The sequence below is a fragment of the Chionomys nivalis genome, chromosome 7 (genome assembly GCF_950005125.1).
Source record: "Chionomys nivalis chromosome 7, mChiNiv1.1, whole genome shotgun sequence".
NCBI classification, from domain to species: domain Eukaryota; kingdom Metazoa; phylum Chordata; class Mammalia; order Rodentia; family Cricetidae; genus Chionomys; species Chionomys nivalis.
In genome coordinates this window covers 80,853,264-80,868,244 of record NC_080092.1, presented here as the reverse complement: position 1 = coordinate 80,868,244, position 14,981 = coordinate 80,853,264, and the positions used below count along the sequence as shown (strand labels likewise).

The 14,981-nt window shown below is 52.2% G+C and overlaps 1 protein-coding gene across 2 annotated transcripts; it reads left to right on the top strand.

Annotated features, from left to right (window-relative positions):
- The first annotated feature begins 315 nt into the window (after positions 1-315).
- Positions 316-14,712, top strand: Cavin1 (caveolae associated protein 1). Of its 2 annotated transcripts, none has more exons than XM_057776172.1 (2): positions 316-965; positions 7,109-7,356. In XM_057776172.1, exons 1-2 carry the CDS (start codon positions 489-491, stop codon positions 7,316-7,318), a joined length of 687 nt encoding a protein of 228 aa, XP_057632155.1. In that variant the 5' UTR covers positions 316-488; the 3' UTR covers positions 7,319-7,356. The 2 variants fall into 2 exon arrangements, with proteins under 2 accessions (XP_057632155.1, XP_057632154.1); XM_057776171.1 differs by lacking the exon at positions 7,109-7,356 and adding an exon at positions 12,070-14,712 and having other exon boundaries at positions 317-965.
- Positions 14,713-14,981: the final 269 nt, after the last annotated feature.

The window sequence follows — 14,981 nt, the reverse complement described above, 5'->3', positions numbered from 1 at the left end:
AGGCTGAAGTGCGTTTGTGGATGAGAAAAAAAACTAAAGGAAAGAGAGAAGAAGTAGAGCACACTCGGAGGACCTGATTCCTTCCCCCAGCTCACATTCCTCCGCCCCGGTCCCGCTGCCGCAGCCTCCACTGCCAAGGGGGCCCTAGACTCCCGCTCCGAACTATTCCAACCATCCTGAACAGGGTGGGGCGCCCCTCCCGCCGCCCCTCCCGCCCCTCCCGGGTTAGTCTCCCCTTCTGCCCCGGTTCCTCCCTTTCTGGGGTGGGGCCAGCCAATGGCCGATGAGACTCCGGGTTTGGCCTGGGAGCCGGGGCAGCTCGCGGATTCCCCGCCCCACAGTTCTGGCCGGCATCCCGGTGCGCACGGACGTGGCTCGAGTTTCCTCTGCTCTAGGCTCCTGCTCGCTTTCGCCTCTCTCGCTCCTCCTTCTCTCCCGGTCTCCCGCTCCGGCTCCAGCCGGCCGGCCCCGCACGGCTTCGGGAAGCCATGGAGGATGTCACGCTCCATATCGTCGAGCGACCGTATTCCGGTTATCCCGACGCCTCCTCAGAGGGCCCGGAGGCCACCCCAGTGGAGGCACCGGCCACGGAGGAGCCGTCAGGGACCGGCTCTGACGAGCTGATCAAGTCGGACCAGGTAAACGGTGTACTAGTGCTGAGCCTTCTGGATAAAATCATCGGCGCCGTTGACCAGATCCAGCTGACCCAAGCCCAGCTGGAGGAGCGACAGGCGGAGATGGAGGGTGCTGTGCAGAGCATCCAGGGCGAGCTCAGTAAGCTGGGCAAGGCGCACGCCACCACGAGCAACACCGTGAGCAAGTTGCTGGAGAAGGTGCGCAAGGTCAGCGTCAACGTGAAGACGGTGCGCGGCAGTCTGGAGCGCCAGGCCGGTCAGATAAAGAAGCTGGAGGTCAACGAGGCGGAGCTGCTGAGGCGCCGCAACTTTAAAGTCATGATCTACCAGGTGAGCCGGCGGGCAGAGTGAGCCTAGAGTTGGGGGGCGGGGGTATCCGGCCTGCGGCCCCGGCCCTGAGATCTGGGTGGGGACACCCGGCTGAGGTTCGTCTCTCTGCCAACCTGGTCCCGTGGGAGCGGTCAGGAGCTCCTCCCTCCTTCCTGCAAACTCAGCTGGAGGGGGCTACGGGTTGTGGCGGACTCTTGGGGCGCACAGAGGCTCATCCCGAGCCTCCCCGGGACCCAGGCTCCTCCCTGCGGTCTGTAACTCCTAGCGGAAAAGTTAAAGGGTTGGACTTGGGAACTCTGAATGCTTCCAGTTTGTCTCTGTCAAATGTCTTCCCACTTGGAGGAAGTTTTGTGCGGGAAACACCCGCGGTCTCTGGTGGTCTTTTAGGGACCCTCTGTAAGCGTACACTGACTGTGGGGCCCGGGGCCTGGGGCCTCCGGTACTGCGGGCCCGATATAGCGGGTGATTCAGGGCTCAGGCACGCACCGGCGGGGGCGCCATGCAAGGGACACGACCGTCAGCCCCCCTCACCCTACCCCGCGCCCCCGCACCAGCCTCGGCTGCCCACGCGCGTCCCCTTGATGCGATCTGTCCCTGGCCTCCAGGCACTTTCAGGTCCTTGGGGACACCCTGTCTCACGGTGCTCCGGCGCCCTTAGAGCAGGTGGGGCGGGTAGGGGTGGGCGTTAGGAGAGCAAATGGGGCTGGTGGAGGTCGCGGTCTGGGCTTGGTGAATCACCTTCCCTCCCCCGCATAACTGTGGGGGCGGTGTCCCCAGCGGTGAAGGGTCTAGCGGGTGGAGTCTGGCACACTCAGGCTCCACCCTTTGCTTTCTTTGCACCTTTCTGGGTTCCTCCTGCCTGGATACAACGGTAGATTTTGTATCCTAACCCCTAAACTTGCTAGGAGTCTCAATGTTGATTTGCCCCTGCACCCCCATCACCTGACCCCACTAATAGTAAGCCTGAGACGAGTGAGGGATTGGTACTCTTTCCCTGGAGGGAAATGTTCTTGGGCCCTGTCTCCTCCTGGCTGGGCCTAGTTGATGCTCCTACTCCTAAACCTGAGGGCAATGGAAAGAAACGGAAGACTAAATTTCCCACACGCCCCACCGTCAAGAACGCCCCACCGTCAAGAACCTGTATCGGGAAGCTGTAGTCGCTAACTGCTCTGAGCCTTGCTTGATTTATCACATGGTGTGAGATGAGGTGCTTAGCTTCGTTTCCCTAAGGGGGGAATCAAGAGCAACGCAGGTGGGAACAGTGTCTGGGGGAGAACTGAGCAGATCGAGACTTTGGTGGTAGGACAGAGGCAGAAACGGGACCGTTCCCGGCTCCTGCCTCTACATACTGCTGAGGGACTCTTCCAGTGGGGCCTGTAAAAGTTTTGCCTTGCTTGCTGATGCATACCCACGGCCCCATCATTACAGAGGCTAAGGCAGCCTGGGACATATAACAACCCTGTCTTCAAACAAAAACGTTTTGCTTCTCCCATTTATAGTACCCACTTGGTAGGAGAAAGTGTTCACCTAGAGCTGTCCTCCTGCAGCAATCTAACTGCTTAGCAGCAGCAGGAGGTTTGGGGCTGCGCCTCCCCCTCCCCATGGGTTGTTTTTAGAACCTGTGTGGCCCTTGCAGGTGACATGTGGGGAAAGAGAACAGAACCTGAGATCGTAGCTGCTTTCTTCTTCAGAACCTGTGCTTATCACAAAGAACCTGGCTTTTAAATGTCCCGGGTTGTGCAACTTGGGGGACGTTCTCAGCCTGGAGGTAAACCTTCCTGTGCTGAAGGGGGGGAATTCTGAGAGAAAGGGCAGGGATTAGGTAGATGGGGGACTTCTCTGCTGAAGTCAGCATCCGTTCCTTCCACCTCCAGCATTTGGCAGTCATCGCTGTCTGAATAGTCGCGTGGGGGACACTCTCTAGATGGCTTTGGCTACATGTGAACCAAGCCAGACAGCTGAGGTAGCACTAGCGGCGGGAAAGATGGCTAAGTCATAAACAGTACTGGCTGCTGTTGCAGAGAACCAGGCCTTGGTTCCCCACACCCAAATGATGAGTAACAACAATCTAACTCCAGCTCCAGCGGTCTGATACCCTCTTCTGCCTCTGCGGGGACACTGCACGCATGTGGTACATATGGGCACCCCACACACATACAGACCCCTCCACCCACACAACCAGAATCTGAAAAGGAAGAGTTGCTCAAGTTAAGCCACTAACCCACAGGGGAAAGAATTAACAAAGAATTAAAATGGTCCCTAACTCTAGGACATGCTCGGAGGTGAGGACTAACTTGCAGCGCATGGGGCAGGGCTCAGGCTGGCAGAGCTTCCTTGAGCTAACCCACAGATGTGCCAGGTCGGGGTGAAAGGATAGGGGGTTGCAGCAAAGCTGCTTGCTCTCCTCCCGGGTCTGTAGAGGTCCACAGTCTGAGAAAAGAATGAGATAAAAATAGCCATGTGTCTTGGCAGGCCTAATAGGGAAGACTGGGGGCAGCAAGCATTTATGGGAAACTCAGGATAAGGAGATGGCCAGGCAGAGAGAGCTAGAGAGCGAGCTGGGGTGGATGGGTGGTGGGAACCTGATTGGAAAGGGACTCCCAGACAGTATGAGTATTTGTTTTTTTTTTTTTTTTTTTCGAGACAGGGTTTCTCTGTAGCTTTTGTGCCTGTCCCGGAACTACCTCTTGTAGACCAGGCTGGCCTGGAACTCCCAGAGATCCGCCTGCCTCTGCCTCCCGAGTGCTGGGATTAAAGGCATGTGCCACCACCGCCCGGCTTGTTTGTTTGTTTGTTTTGGTTTTTTTGAGACAGGATTTCTCTGTAGCTTTGGAACCTGTCCTGGAACTAGCTTTTGTAGACTAGGCTGACCTCAAACTCACAGAGATCCGCCTGCCTCTGCCTCCCCAGTGCTGGGATTAAAGACACACCACCACTGCCCAGCTTCAATGTGAGGTTTTTTTTGTTTTTTTTTTTTTTAAGAGGGAAGAGGGAATGAGATTCTATCTTCCCTGCTTTAGGTGTGGGAGGTCATGATGTGGCAAAGGGGACGCTGTAGAAGAAAGGTACCCAAGGGTCTGGAATTCCCAGTAGTGGGATCAGGGTGGGGGATTCCTTGTGTGGCTATAAACAAAAGCTAGCAGTTTGACATCTCATTCTGAGCTATAAAGCGACACGTAGCTAGGGAACAGTGAATTCTACAGGGAGAAGTGAGTTCTTCTCGTGGTGTAGACTGAGGGCTTCTGGGAAGTCTGGGTGACATTGTGTTGATGGAAGCAGTTGCTCTAAAATTCCGTGCAACTCTGGAGAGTTGAAATCCACACAGCAGCCACTGTACAAGTGATGATTCGGATGCCTTCAGAGCTACATTAGAATCTAGAAGGGGGGATAAAGGAGAAAAAAAATGCTTTCTGGAAGTTGTAATTTTTCCAGTCTCAGGCATGCTAGGCAAGTGATTTACCGTTGCCCCATATCCCCAAACCATGCACTAGTTTGGATGAGGCAAAGTTGGTCCCCATTAGATCTGCTCCAAGGGCTTGGGGATAGGACCCAGAAGCGTTGAAGAGCTTAGGTTACTTACCGGCATTTCAGGGGAGGACAGTATGGTTGGAATGAAAGTTTGTTGGCTTCTTCTCCTCAAATCTTCACCCAGCCTTTAATTCCTTCCTTCCTGTCCTCCCAGTGAATCACAGACACTTTTCTCTGGAAGAACCCTAAACTTTAAAAATACTCAAAGCTTGTTGCCCTGGTCCCTTTCCTCCCGCGAAGACTCATCACTGTGGAGTGTGTCCCACATCACTCTTACTAACAGATGACTTTAGGCTGTCTCTTTTGTTCATGAACTCTGAAGCAGACAGGGTGTTTTTAGGGGGTCGTTCCCAGGACTGAAGGCAAGCTTACCACCTGCCCACCTACCCCCTTTTTAAAAGTCAAAGTTGACTGTTATAAAAGCCCAAGTTAAAAAGGTGAGACAAGCTGGAGTTATGGCTCTGAGGTTAAGAACACTGACTGCTTTTCCTCGGGACCTGGGTTCGATTCCCATCACCCACATGACTGCTCACAGCTGTCTGGACTCTAGTTCCAGGGAGCCCGGCACCCTCACAGAGACATACATGCAAGCAAAACACTAAAGTTCATTAAATAAAAATAAATAAGACTTTTTAAAAAGGTGAGACAAGGGCATAAAGCAGGCAATGACAGCAAGAGGGGACAGAGTATTATGGTAAGCAACAGCCTCAGAGATGAGGGGTGCTTGTGCAATTTTTGGAATCCCGCCAACGTGACTATTTCACCATTCTGCCCTTCAGGCCCTCTGAGCTAGGAGATAACCAGCTTCATCCTCTCCATGGTGTGTCTTAGGAAGCTGGCGCCCAGACTGGGGAAGTCAGCGCCTGTTGTCACTTAAGGGGTGAGGGATGAAAACCGGCCAGCTGACTGTGCTGGTGCACAAGCCGGACCCCCAGCTCTCTGGAGGCCATGGAAACAGGATTATGAGCTAGAGGTCAGCCTGTGCTACTTGGGGAGACCCTCTCAAAACAATCACCAGCACCCCAAACATGCAAACAACAGGGAATAGGAATCTAGCTTTGTTGGTAGAATGCTTGTTTAGCATGCCTTAAAGACCTGGGTTCCTTCTCAAGTACTACGTAAATTGACTGGGTGTGCGTGCACGTAATTTCAACACTAGGGAGTAGAGGCAGGGGGATTAGAAGTTCAAGATCACTCTCAGCTACCTCGCCTGGTTGAGGCCAACCTGAGCTACCTGAGATACCGATTCAACAACAAGCAAATTTGGCAAGAACCTGGGTGTGTTGCTCCTTACATGGGTGCTCTGTGGTATATGCGTGTATACATGTGTATGTGCAGACACATTTACTGTGTTGGCTACAAGTGGCCAGCAGTGGGACATTGATGGCCATTAGCTGCTTCAGCTCCTTAGTGCTTAAGTAGAAGAATGGTTGGGCTGGAGAGATGGCTCAGGGGTTAAGAACCCTGGCTGCTTCTCTAGAAGGCCTGAGTTCAATCTATAGTGAGATCTGGTGCCCTCTTCTGGCATGCAGGCATACATGTAACCAGAACACCATATAAATACATAATAAATAACCACAATCTTAAGAAAGAAAGAAAGAAAGAAAGAAAGAAAGAAAGAAAGAGAAAGAAAGAAAGAAAAATGGTTGCCCAGCCCCATGGCAGTGGGAGGGGATGGTGCCCAGTGTAAGGATTAAATTCTAGGTCAGTCACGGGTACCCCTCGCTTAGGCTCCCGTTCTAGGGGAGAGCCACTTTCCACCTCCCATCTCCCTGCTGCTTTTACCTCCTTCCCGTACTCAGCAGGTTGGGACCTGTTGCTGCTTTGGGGTTTTATGAATCCATGCCTTACCGAACAGTGCTATTGTCCAAGTTTGCTGTTCCCTTTAATTGTCCCTCTCCTGAGTTCTCACCCAAAGCAAGAGTGTGGGCTCAGCTCTTGAGGGGGTCAGAAGCCACCCCGGGAAGCCCATAGGCCTGAAGACGGTTTCTCCCTGTGTTATAGTGTCTGACATTCTGAACCCTGGGTAGCGAGGGAGGCAGGAGGTAGAAACATGGCCGAAGGGAAGTAGCCAGAGTGTCCCTCTTCTGTGCATGTTCCTTTCCTTATTTGTGGTGACACCCATGCATGCCCCCCCCCCGCCTCACGGAATAAAAAGAAGGGAGTGTGTGTCTCTTCTGCTCATTGGAGCCTCCCTGTTAGAATTTACCAATTGATCTTGAAACATTCTGTCTCCGTTCCTTGGCAGCCTTTTTTCTCCTTCTCCCCAGCCCCTCAATAGCCATAGTCCTCTCCTGCGTGACAGTGGCATCCCGAGGGTAGAAGGCGGGGAACCCAAGGAAAGGACCGAGGAACATTCTAGAGGACAGAAAGGAGGTGGAAGGGGTTCAGTTGAAACTGTGTTTATTAATTCATGGGCTTGGATTCATCCCACCCCTTCTAACCCCAGGGCCTTCCCGAAGAAGCGTTTCAAATGTGGTTTGGGCCCACCCTAATCCATTCCCGAGCCTCTCCCTCTTCAACCAGATCCAGCTCCGCGTGCCACAGAGAACACTTCCTGTCAACTTCCCCGCACCCATCCCCAGTGCCATTTAAACCCCTTTTCCTCATCTTAGCCCAAGAAGAAGCCGAATGCACCCTTCGGCCCGGCCACGCCCAAGATCGTGCCTCTTGACCTTCTGCCTGAGACCGAGCCCTTTCACCTGAAGCCTGAAACAGTACCTGGGCACCCAGCCTTTGAGCAGATGCCCAGCCCACTGCCCAATTACCCAGAGCCTGGGCCCCGACCCATCCCAGAGGAGCCAACAGCTGGCGGGAGCATGTAGGATCTCCTGGGACCCTGGGGCCAGTGGGCACACAGCGTCTCTCCTGGCTACCCTCAGCTCATCTCTTGATGGAAGTCAGTGCCTTGATGGCCTGTCCTTTCAAGCTGTTGTCTGTTATGGGCTGGCAACAGGTGTTAGAAAAATGCTTGCGTTGTGCAGCGCTCAGGCAAATGTGGTGTGTGCAGAGGGGCTGGGAGGTAAACACGAGGGTCCTCCCCTTCTTGGAGGTGATATTTTGTTCTCCAGTGCTGGGGATGGACCCCCGAGCCTCATGCATGCTAAGCAAATGCCCAACCACAGAACTGTATCCCTTGATGTCTTTTTAAATTGTAGCTCTGCCAGCACCAGACTTGAGCTGCACCCGAAGGCTGCCTTGCATGAAGCTGCATGAAACTGGGCGTGTCTTCTGATTCTTTCCCCCACCCTACCCCAGGGACAGCCCGTTTGGCTCAGAGCCTCTTTGAAGGGGGGCCTTCATGAGGCCCAGGCCTGGGAGCTGTTCCGTGCCTTCTTCACCCACTCCCTGTAGCTGAGGAAAACATTTACACTTACTTTTTTTTTTCATTTTCTTTTAGAAAATGTTTTGCAAAGGGATCCCTTATGTTTGCCAGATCCTGCCTTGGGTGGAGCACCCAAAAGTTGCCAGCTCAGAGAAGCCCAAAGGGAAGACCTTTTAGCTGGCTCCAGTGCACAAGGCTTCTCAACTCCTTGTTTATCTCTTTCTCTTTCTCATCACCATAAGGAACACTGGTAGATTTTTTCCCCATCTACCTCCCTCATGATAATTGAATACCATAGATATGATATATGATGGTTTACATATAGACGTTCTTTGGAGAGTCAGTTTTCATCCTCTTGGGAACAACGCCATCCCTGCTAAGAAAGGGTGCTATAGTAGAAGAAAGCCCCCTCCTGCCTTTGATGTCTTATCTCCTTGTCCTGGTAACCCAAAGCAGAGGTCCTGGCCTTTGAGAACTTCCTCTTCATTTCTCCTTCATAAAGAATCTTCCAGAGCCGGGCGGTGGTGGTGCACGCCTTTAATCCCAGCACTTGGGAGGCAGAGGCAGGTGAATCTCTGTGAGTCTACAAGAGCTAGTTCCAGGACAGGCTCCAAAGCCACAGAGAAACCCTGTCTCGAAAAACCAAAAACAAACAAACAAACAAAAAACAACAAAAGAATCTTCCAGGAGGGGAGCAGAGAAAAATGTAGAGCTTAATAAAAATCAATAACTATATATCTATATATAAGAAAGAAAAAGAAAAGGAAGGAAAACAAATAATCTTTTGCCCCACGGTGCAGCCTCTTCTAATATCTCTCTCAGCAGGTCTGGGGTCTTAGAACCATCTCCACTGTCTTTCTCGGCCCAGATGTTGACAGAACTGGTTAACATTAAATCAAGAGGGCCTCCCCTGCACAGCTGGGTAGTACCTGCCCCTTCTGAAATGCCGAGGCCATAGCGATGCTCAATTAGATTATAATTAGAAAATGGTTTTTTCTGTAGCAGGGTTGGGAGGTGAAGTGTAGAAGGTGGGAACCTCCCTGGGGGGTCTCTCTACGTCCATCCTGGACTGGTGTCTTCCTGGCTTGGGCAGCTGTGTGTGTTTGACAGGGGCTGGGGAAGCTGTGCATGCATTTGTTTGGACCTGGTCATTAAAGGTAACTTCTGGAACCCAAGCCTGTTGGGAGTGGTGATTTTGTTTAATAAAAATGGGAAAACGGAACAAGCAGACCCCTCCCGTCTTGCTCTCCATGAGGCCCCTCCTTGGCCCTAATCATGCTGCCAGGGCACTAGGGTGACAAAGGTACCTGGCCCGGGTGCCCAGAGTAAGGGGAGGTGCTTTTGGATTGTGTTGGTGGCTGTTGTAGCAACAGGCAGACTGGGTGGGCCCAAGGCAGCACTCCAAGGCTGTGAGTCATGAGGGAAGCCTGACTTGGAAATGGGGGTGGAAAAGAGAAATCCATTAATGGAGGGGAAAAGTTAATCGTGATGTTCAGAACCAGCCTACAGGACATTGCACCGGGATTCAGGCCAAGTTATTTTTCTTACCCCACCCCCAACCTTCCACCCAGATGATGTCTCTGGGAAGAACCACCAGTCCAGGGAAGCCCACCACCAAGGGGGTTACATTTCCCAGGCGTCTTTTCCAGAAAAGTTTAGGCATAGCTTTTTCCTCTCTGGGATTGCTCCCCGACACTGCAGCAATGGAAGCTGGCAGGCAGGAAAAGCCTGTAGTTTTCTGAGCTCCGCTGGCGAAGACCTTTGTCTAGAAAGCTAAAGGTCAGGGAGACCAGCTAGTTCTGCCTTCGGGGGTTGGGGTGGGAGAGTCAGGAGTGTAGGAATGGGGCAGGGATTTGTTCCCCAGAAGTTTGGGCTGTTTCCCCGACTATTCCTTGTTCTGTCCACATTGCTGAGGGGTGCGGGAGTGCTCTTTTCTACTCTTGGTAAGAGATATGGTGGAGATGAAAAATAGACAAAAAATTTAATTTTACAAACTAAAGTAGAAAAAATTAAAACAGGATATCACTGTGTAGTTCTGACTGGCCTGGAACTCACTTTGTAGACCAGGCTGGCCTTCAATTCACAGAGAACAACCTGAGTGCCATGAAAGGTAACTCTGGAATCCAAGCCTGAGATGAAAGACCTGCATCACCAAGCCTGGCCCAAGAGGTTTTTTTTTTTTTCTTTGTTTGTTTGCTTTTTGAGATAGGGTTTTTCTGTGTAGCCTGACTGTCTTAGAACTTGCTCTGTAGATGAGGCTGGCCTCCAGTTCACAGAGATCTGCCTGCCTCTGCCTCTGGAGTGCTACCACAGCCTAGCTTTATATACATATACTGGAACTACAGGCAGATCTGGGTTGAGATGCATGGAAGAGGTGTCAGGGTGTTTAATCCTAGGAAATCCTAAAATGATATGTAAACCCTGAAGATGTCAGTCTCTAGGTGCAGGCCAGATGACTGCAAGAGACTCAAAGTCAGAAGGATTGCTAGGAAAGGCTGGGACCTTCCTACATTCACTACAAGAAAATCATTCTTTCAATGCCTCGGTGAATAAGAGGCACATATCCTAGAAGTCCAGTGATAGTACTAAGCCCCGCTTATGGCTGGTGGAGACTACAAATCCCAGCATGCTTTGTGTTCAGGCTACCTTGCTTGCTGGGAGGTGTAGTAAAGTAATAGATAGCTTGAGGTGGCTTGGTGCCCAATAGAGCTGGTGCTTAGTTGAGAGACGAGGTGGAGACAGCATTCCCTCTTTGTTCCTGTTAATGTTATTGACAAGGAGGGAAGGAAGTTGGGAGGAGGTGTTCCTAGTTTCTAATGTAAACCAGGAAACCCGAGGGGATATGAATGGGAGGGAATAGGAAAGGGACTGGGTGTGGGGCAGGGATTTCTATAACAGGTGGCATAAAGATTTCATGTAGCCTACGACTAGGTGTGTCTCTGTGTATTCTTTTTTTTTTTTTAAATTTTCTTTTTCTTTTTGTGTGTATCTTTCTATGAGAAGAACCAGTTTATGTTGCCTCATTTTCTCAGGGGATGGGGTAATTGCATAATTCTGGAAAATGACCTTGAGAAAACATTTTAGAAAAAATGTGCCCTCCCCTTCACTCCGTGGACTTAAATACCTAAAAAGAGTTTGGGCCCCTATAGGAGCCCCCATTTACGGTCCGGGCCAGACATTTTTCCGTTCTATTCTTTGGTGGTGGTGGTGTGTGCTGGGGGATCCTAAAATGAAGGAATGTCGATCCCAAGTCAGGGTACTGAAAAAACACAGAATCGAAAACAGGCCTGGTGCTAGGGCCTCGGAGAGGAAGAGAGAGCGAAGGCTGACTTTGACATCCGGGATTGTAAGTAGACCAGGGTCATTTTCCCCACCCCTGGCTCTTTAAGCTCTGGCCTTACCAGACCAAAAAAAAAAAAAAAAAAAAAAAAAAAAGCAACAAAGCAAGACTAGAAAAGTAGTCCTTCCCTCTATTCCAGGACAGGGAACGCAGAACCAGAAGAAATGTCCAGGTCGGGTAGAAATGTTTCTTGGCGGTTGGTCAGTGTCTTCCCGTCTTCCCTTTCCTCCATTAGCTTACATGCGGGGGTAGGGGAGGCCCACTGATGGAGCCAAATACCATGAAAAAGTCAAGGACGGAAACGGGGCTGCAGGCAGAGCTCTTCCCCCTTAAGACTGGATCAAATCCTAAGAACACACTTCCTTTACTTTAGCTTAAAGCTGCCCTACGTGGGGTCCACCTGGGATGGCTCTGAGCTCACCCCTAGCGCATTCCAACCTAAACTCCCAAACTGACTTTCTGTCTCGTTTGGGGCAGCGAGTAGATCAGGACACTAGAGGGCGCTCTGCTATTGACAAAGTTAAACTATACTTTTCCGGAGGCACAATGGCTCACAGCAATCATAGGGGTAGCAGTAGCCATAAGTGTGCAAGGGTTTCAGGGTCCCTGGCAATATTTAGCCCAAGTGCGATCATAATGTCTGACCCGGAGCTCGGCTCTCTCCTCCTGTGTGTATAGCGAACATCCAACGCTCAGGTTGTGACCAGCCTGTACTGGGCACCGTGGTGTTCAAAAGTGAACAACTTTGGTGGGTTTCACGCTTGCAATATAGGTCCCATGCTCTCCCCCAGAATCGCCGCTACCCTACTCGGTTTCTCTCTAGGTCCCATCCCTCAGCCCTTGCTCTGCCCGCTCCCGTGGGCTCTGTTCTCTTAGGATGAAGTCTTATCTCGGCTCTCTTCTCCTCTTAGGATGAGGTCAAGCTGCCCGCCAAACTGAGCGTGAGCAAGTCGCTGAAAGAGTCAGAGGCGCTACCAGAGAAGGAAGGTGATGAGCTGGGCGAGGGCGAGCGGCCCGAGGAGGACGCCGCGATCGAGCTGTCGTCCGACGAGGCGGTGGAAGTGGAGGAGGTGATCGAGGAGTCCCGCGCCGAGCGCATCAAGCGCAGTGGCCTGCGGCGCGTGGACGACTTCAAGAAGGCCTTCTCCAAGGAGAAGATGGAGAAGACCAAGGTGCGCACGCGCGAGAACCTGGAGAAGACGCGCCTGAAGACGAAGGAGAACCTGGAGAAGACGCGGCACACACTGGAGAAGCGCATGAACAAGCTAGGCACGCGCCTGGTCCCCGTGGAGCGACGCGAGAAGCTGAAGACATCGCGTGACAAGCTGCGCAAGTCCTTCACGCCCGACCACGTCGTGTACGCGCGCTCGAAGACCGCCGTCTACAAGGTGCCGCCTTTCACCTTCCACGTCAAGAAGATCCGCGAGGGCGAGGTGGAGGTGCTGAAGGCCACCGAGATGGTGGAGGTGGGTCCTGATGACGACGAGGTTGGCGCGGAGCGCGGCGAGGCCACTGACCTGCTGCGCGGGAGCAGCCCCGACGTGCACACGCTGCTGGAGATCACCGAAGAGTCAGACGCCGTCCTGGTGGACAAGAGCGACAGCGACTGAGCAGGACTCGCGGGGCTCTGCCCTGGAGGCCAGCGCCTGACCTTGCCTCTCCCCGATCCCCCCACCCCTGCCCACCTCCTTTCTCTTTTTCGAACTTTCTATTTTGCATTCTCCTCAGCCCCAGTCTGGTTGAGCTTTTTCTAAGCTGAATACACACCCTCCGGAACAGCACCCCTTCAGAGCACAAGCCTTAGGCTGAGGGGAGGTGGTCTCCCATCAGGGACACAATTTGGACACAGTCTGGGTAGGAAGGAGGAAGAATGGCCCATGCCCTGCTTGTCCTGGTCTAGAGTGCTTCTTAGCTCTCTAGTTGGTCCCGTCGGGGATCTGCCTCCCACTCGGCCTCTCCAGCACAGCTTCGTACTCAGCGGCCCCATTCCTGCTTCCTGAGCTGTTTTTTCTTATCCTCACCCCAGGAGACTCTAACGCCAAAATTTATGAAAGAGGAAAGAGTGAATCCTAAAGATAACCCTTGTAGGGGCAGCCATTTAGTGCCAGCTTGCTATCCCTGGGAGGCTGAAGCGGGAGAACTGAAAATGCAAGGTGGTCTGGGCTTTAGAGTGAGTTCAAAGCCAACCCCTGTTACTCAGTGAGACCCTGTTTCAAAATAAGAAGAGATGGCTGGGGTGTATCAGTGATAGTGTCCATGCTCAGAAGGTGGCGAGGGCAAAGTACCATGAAGAAAGAATATGTGTAGTGAGACCTTTGCTCCGGTGGGAGGTAGCCCACTGGAAGACCGGAGGGTCTTTAGGGGAATCTAAAGCAATAAGATGGGGCTGGAGGCAGAGTCTTGACCCTGGATAAAGGTTCCACCGAAGTAAGTAGGACAAGGCAAGCAGAGCCCAGGAAATGACGGTAGGTGAGTGTGTGTGGGCGGGGGGGGGGGCACATTTACAACTCTACAAAATCTGCACACAAGAGCACCCAGGAGCTTTGGGAAGAAAGGGGAAAATGGGAGAAAGTTGAAATGGAATAAGAAAGAAATGCCCTCATTAGCAATACAGAGAAACGAAAGCAAGAATCCCATTCTGGTAGGGTCTCCGGATGCAGGAACAGGAGGGCAGTCAGTTCTAGAAAGTGTGTTCCAAAGAGAGGTAAGCGGGACTGGATCCTCTGCTCCAGAGTCTGAGAATTGCCTTCTGTCGAAGCCCAGAAAATTAGGATTCCAGCAGGGGGCAGCAGCAAGCTGTGGAGAACTGGCAGTTCCGGTGCGGGGGCGGGGGGATAGGAGGGAGTGAGCAAGGTGCTAAGGGCCCTGGCCTCCAGCACAGATTCCTAGGGGAGCTGGGGCGGCCGCGCTTGCTGACTTGCCTACCCCAGCTCCCACCCAGCAGCTTCTAGCGTGGGTCTTTCCCTAGTGCAAAGCTGCAGAACTTGCCAAGGCCTCCCGACGTTCCTTGCCTTTGAGGGCACCTTACCTGAAAGTTGGGGAAAGGGTTGCTGCTTCTTGTTGGAGGCTTCGTTTTTCTAGTCATTGACCACGTTTTCTGAAGACACTGGTTCTCCCTTTCACTCCCCATTAATGGTTAGTCAGGAGCAAAGACAACACCTCCCCCAAATGATGGCTAGAAGCTGCTCCCCCCCCCACTACTTATCTTCCCTGCTCTGCTTTTTAAAAATCGCAGCTAATTGGTATTTGGGGTGTGTTGCGGGGCGGGGGATGGAAACCACAAACCTTTTATACAATATGAAGCTTTGCTTTTTGTTTTTTTTTTTTTTAATTTTCCTTTTTTTTTTCCTCTTGATTCCCTTCCCTCCTCCGAGTGATTGAAGATGCCTAAGCCGAGGAAGGCAGGGAATGTAGGATGAGGTCCCTTGGTGCTGGTGGGCTGAAGGGGCCTAAGTTGTGGGCAGATGCAGTTTCCTGTGGGCTCTAGGGGAGCCCCTCATGTTGCTGTGTTCTGGTGAGCAGCCGGACCAATAAACCTGCTTTTCTAAAAGGATTTGTGTGGAATTATATTGTCCAAAACAGTTACTGAGGGTGTTGAGGGGCTAAGAGAAACCAGGTGTGAAAAGGGGGAAAGAAGAGAGAAAAAAGACAGAGGGAAGAAGGGAGAGAGAGGGAGAGAAGGAAGGAGGGAGAGAGGGGTGGGTGGAGGGAGCACTTTTGATAAACATTTGCCTGACTTCCCAGAGTACACTGGGGTGGCAGAGGTAAACAACAATAGGCAATGTATTGAGCAGTCTCTGCTGGGACAGTTAACATTTTTTTT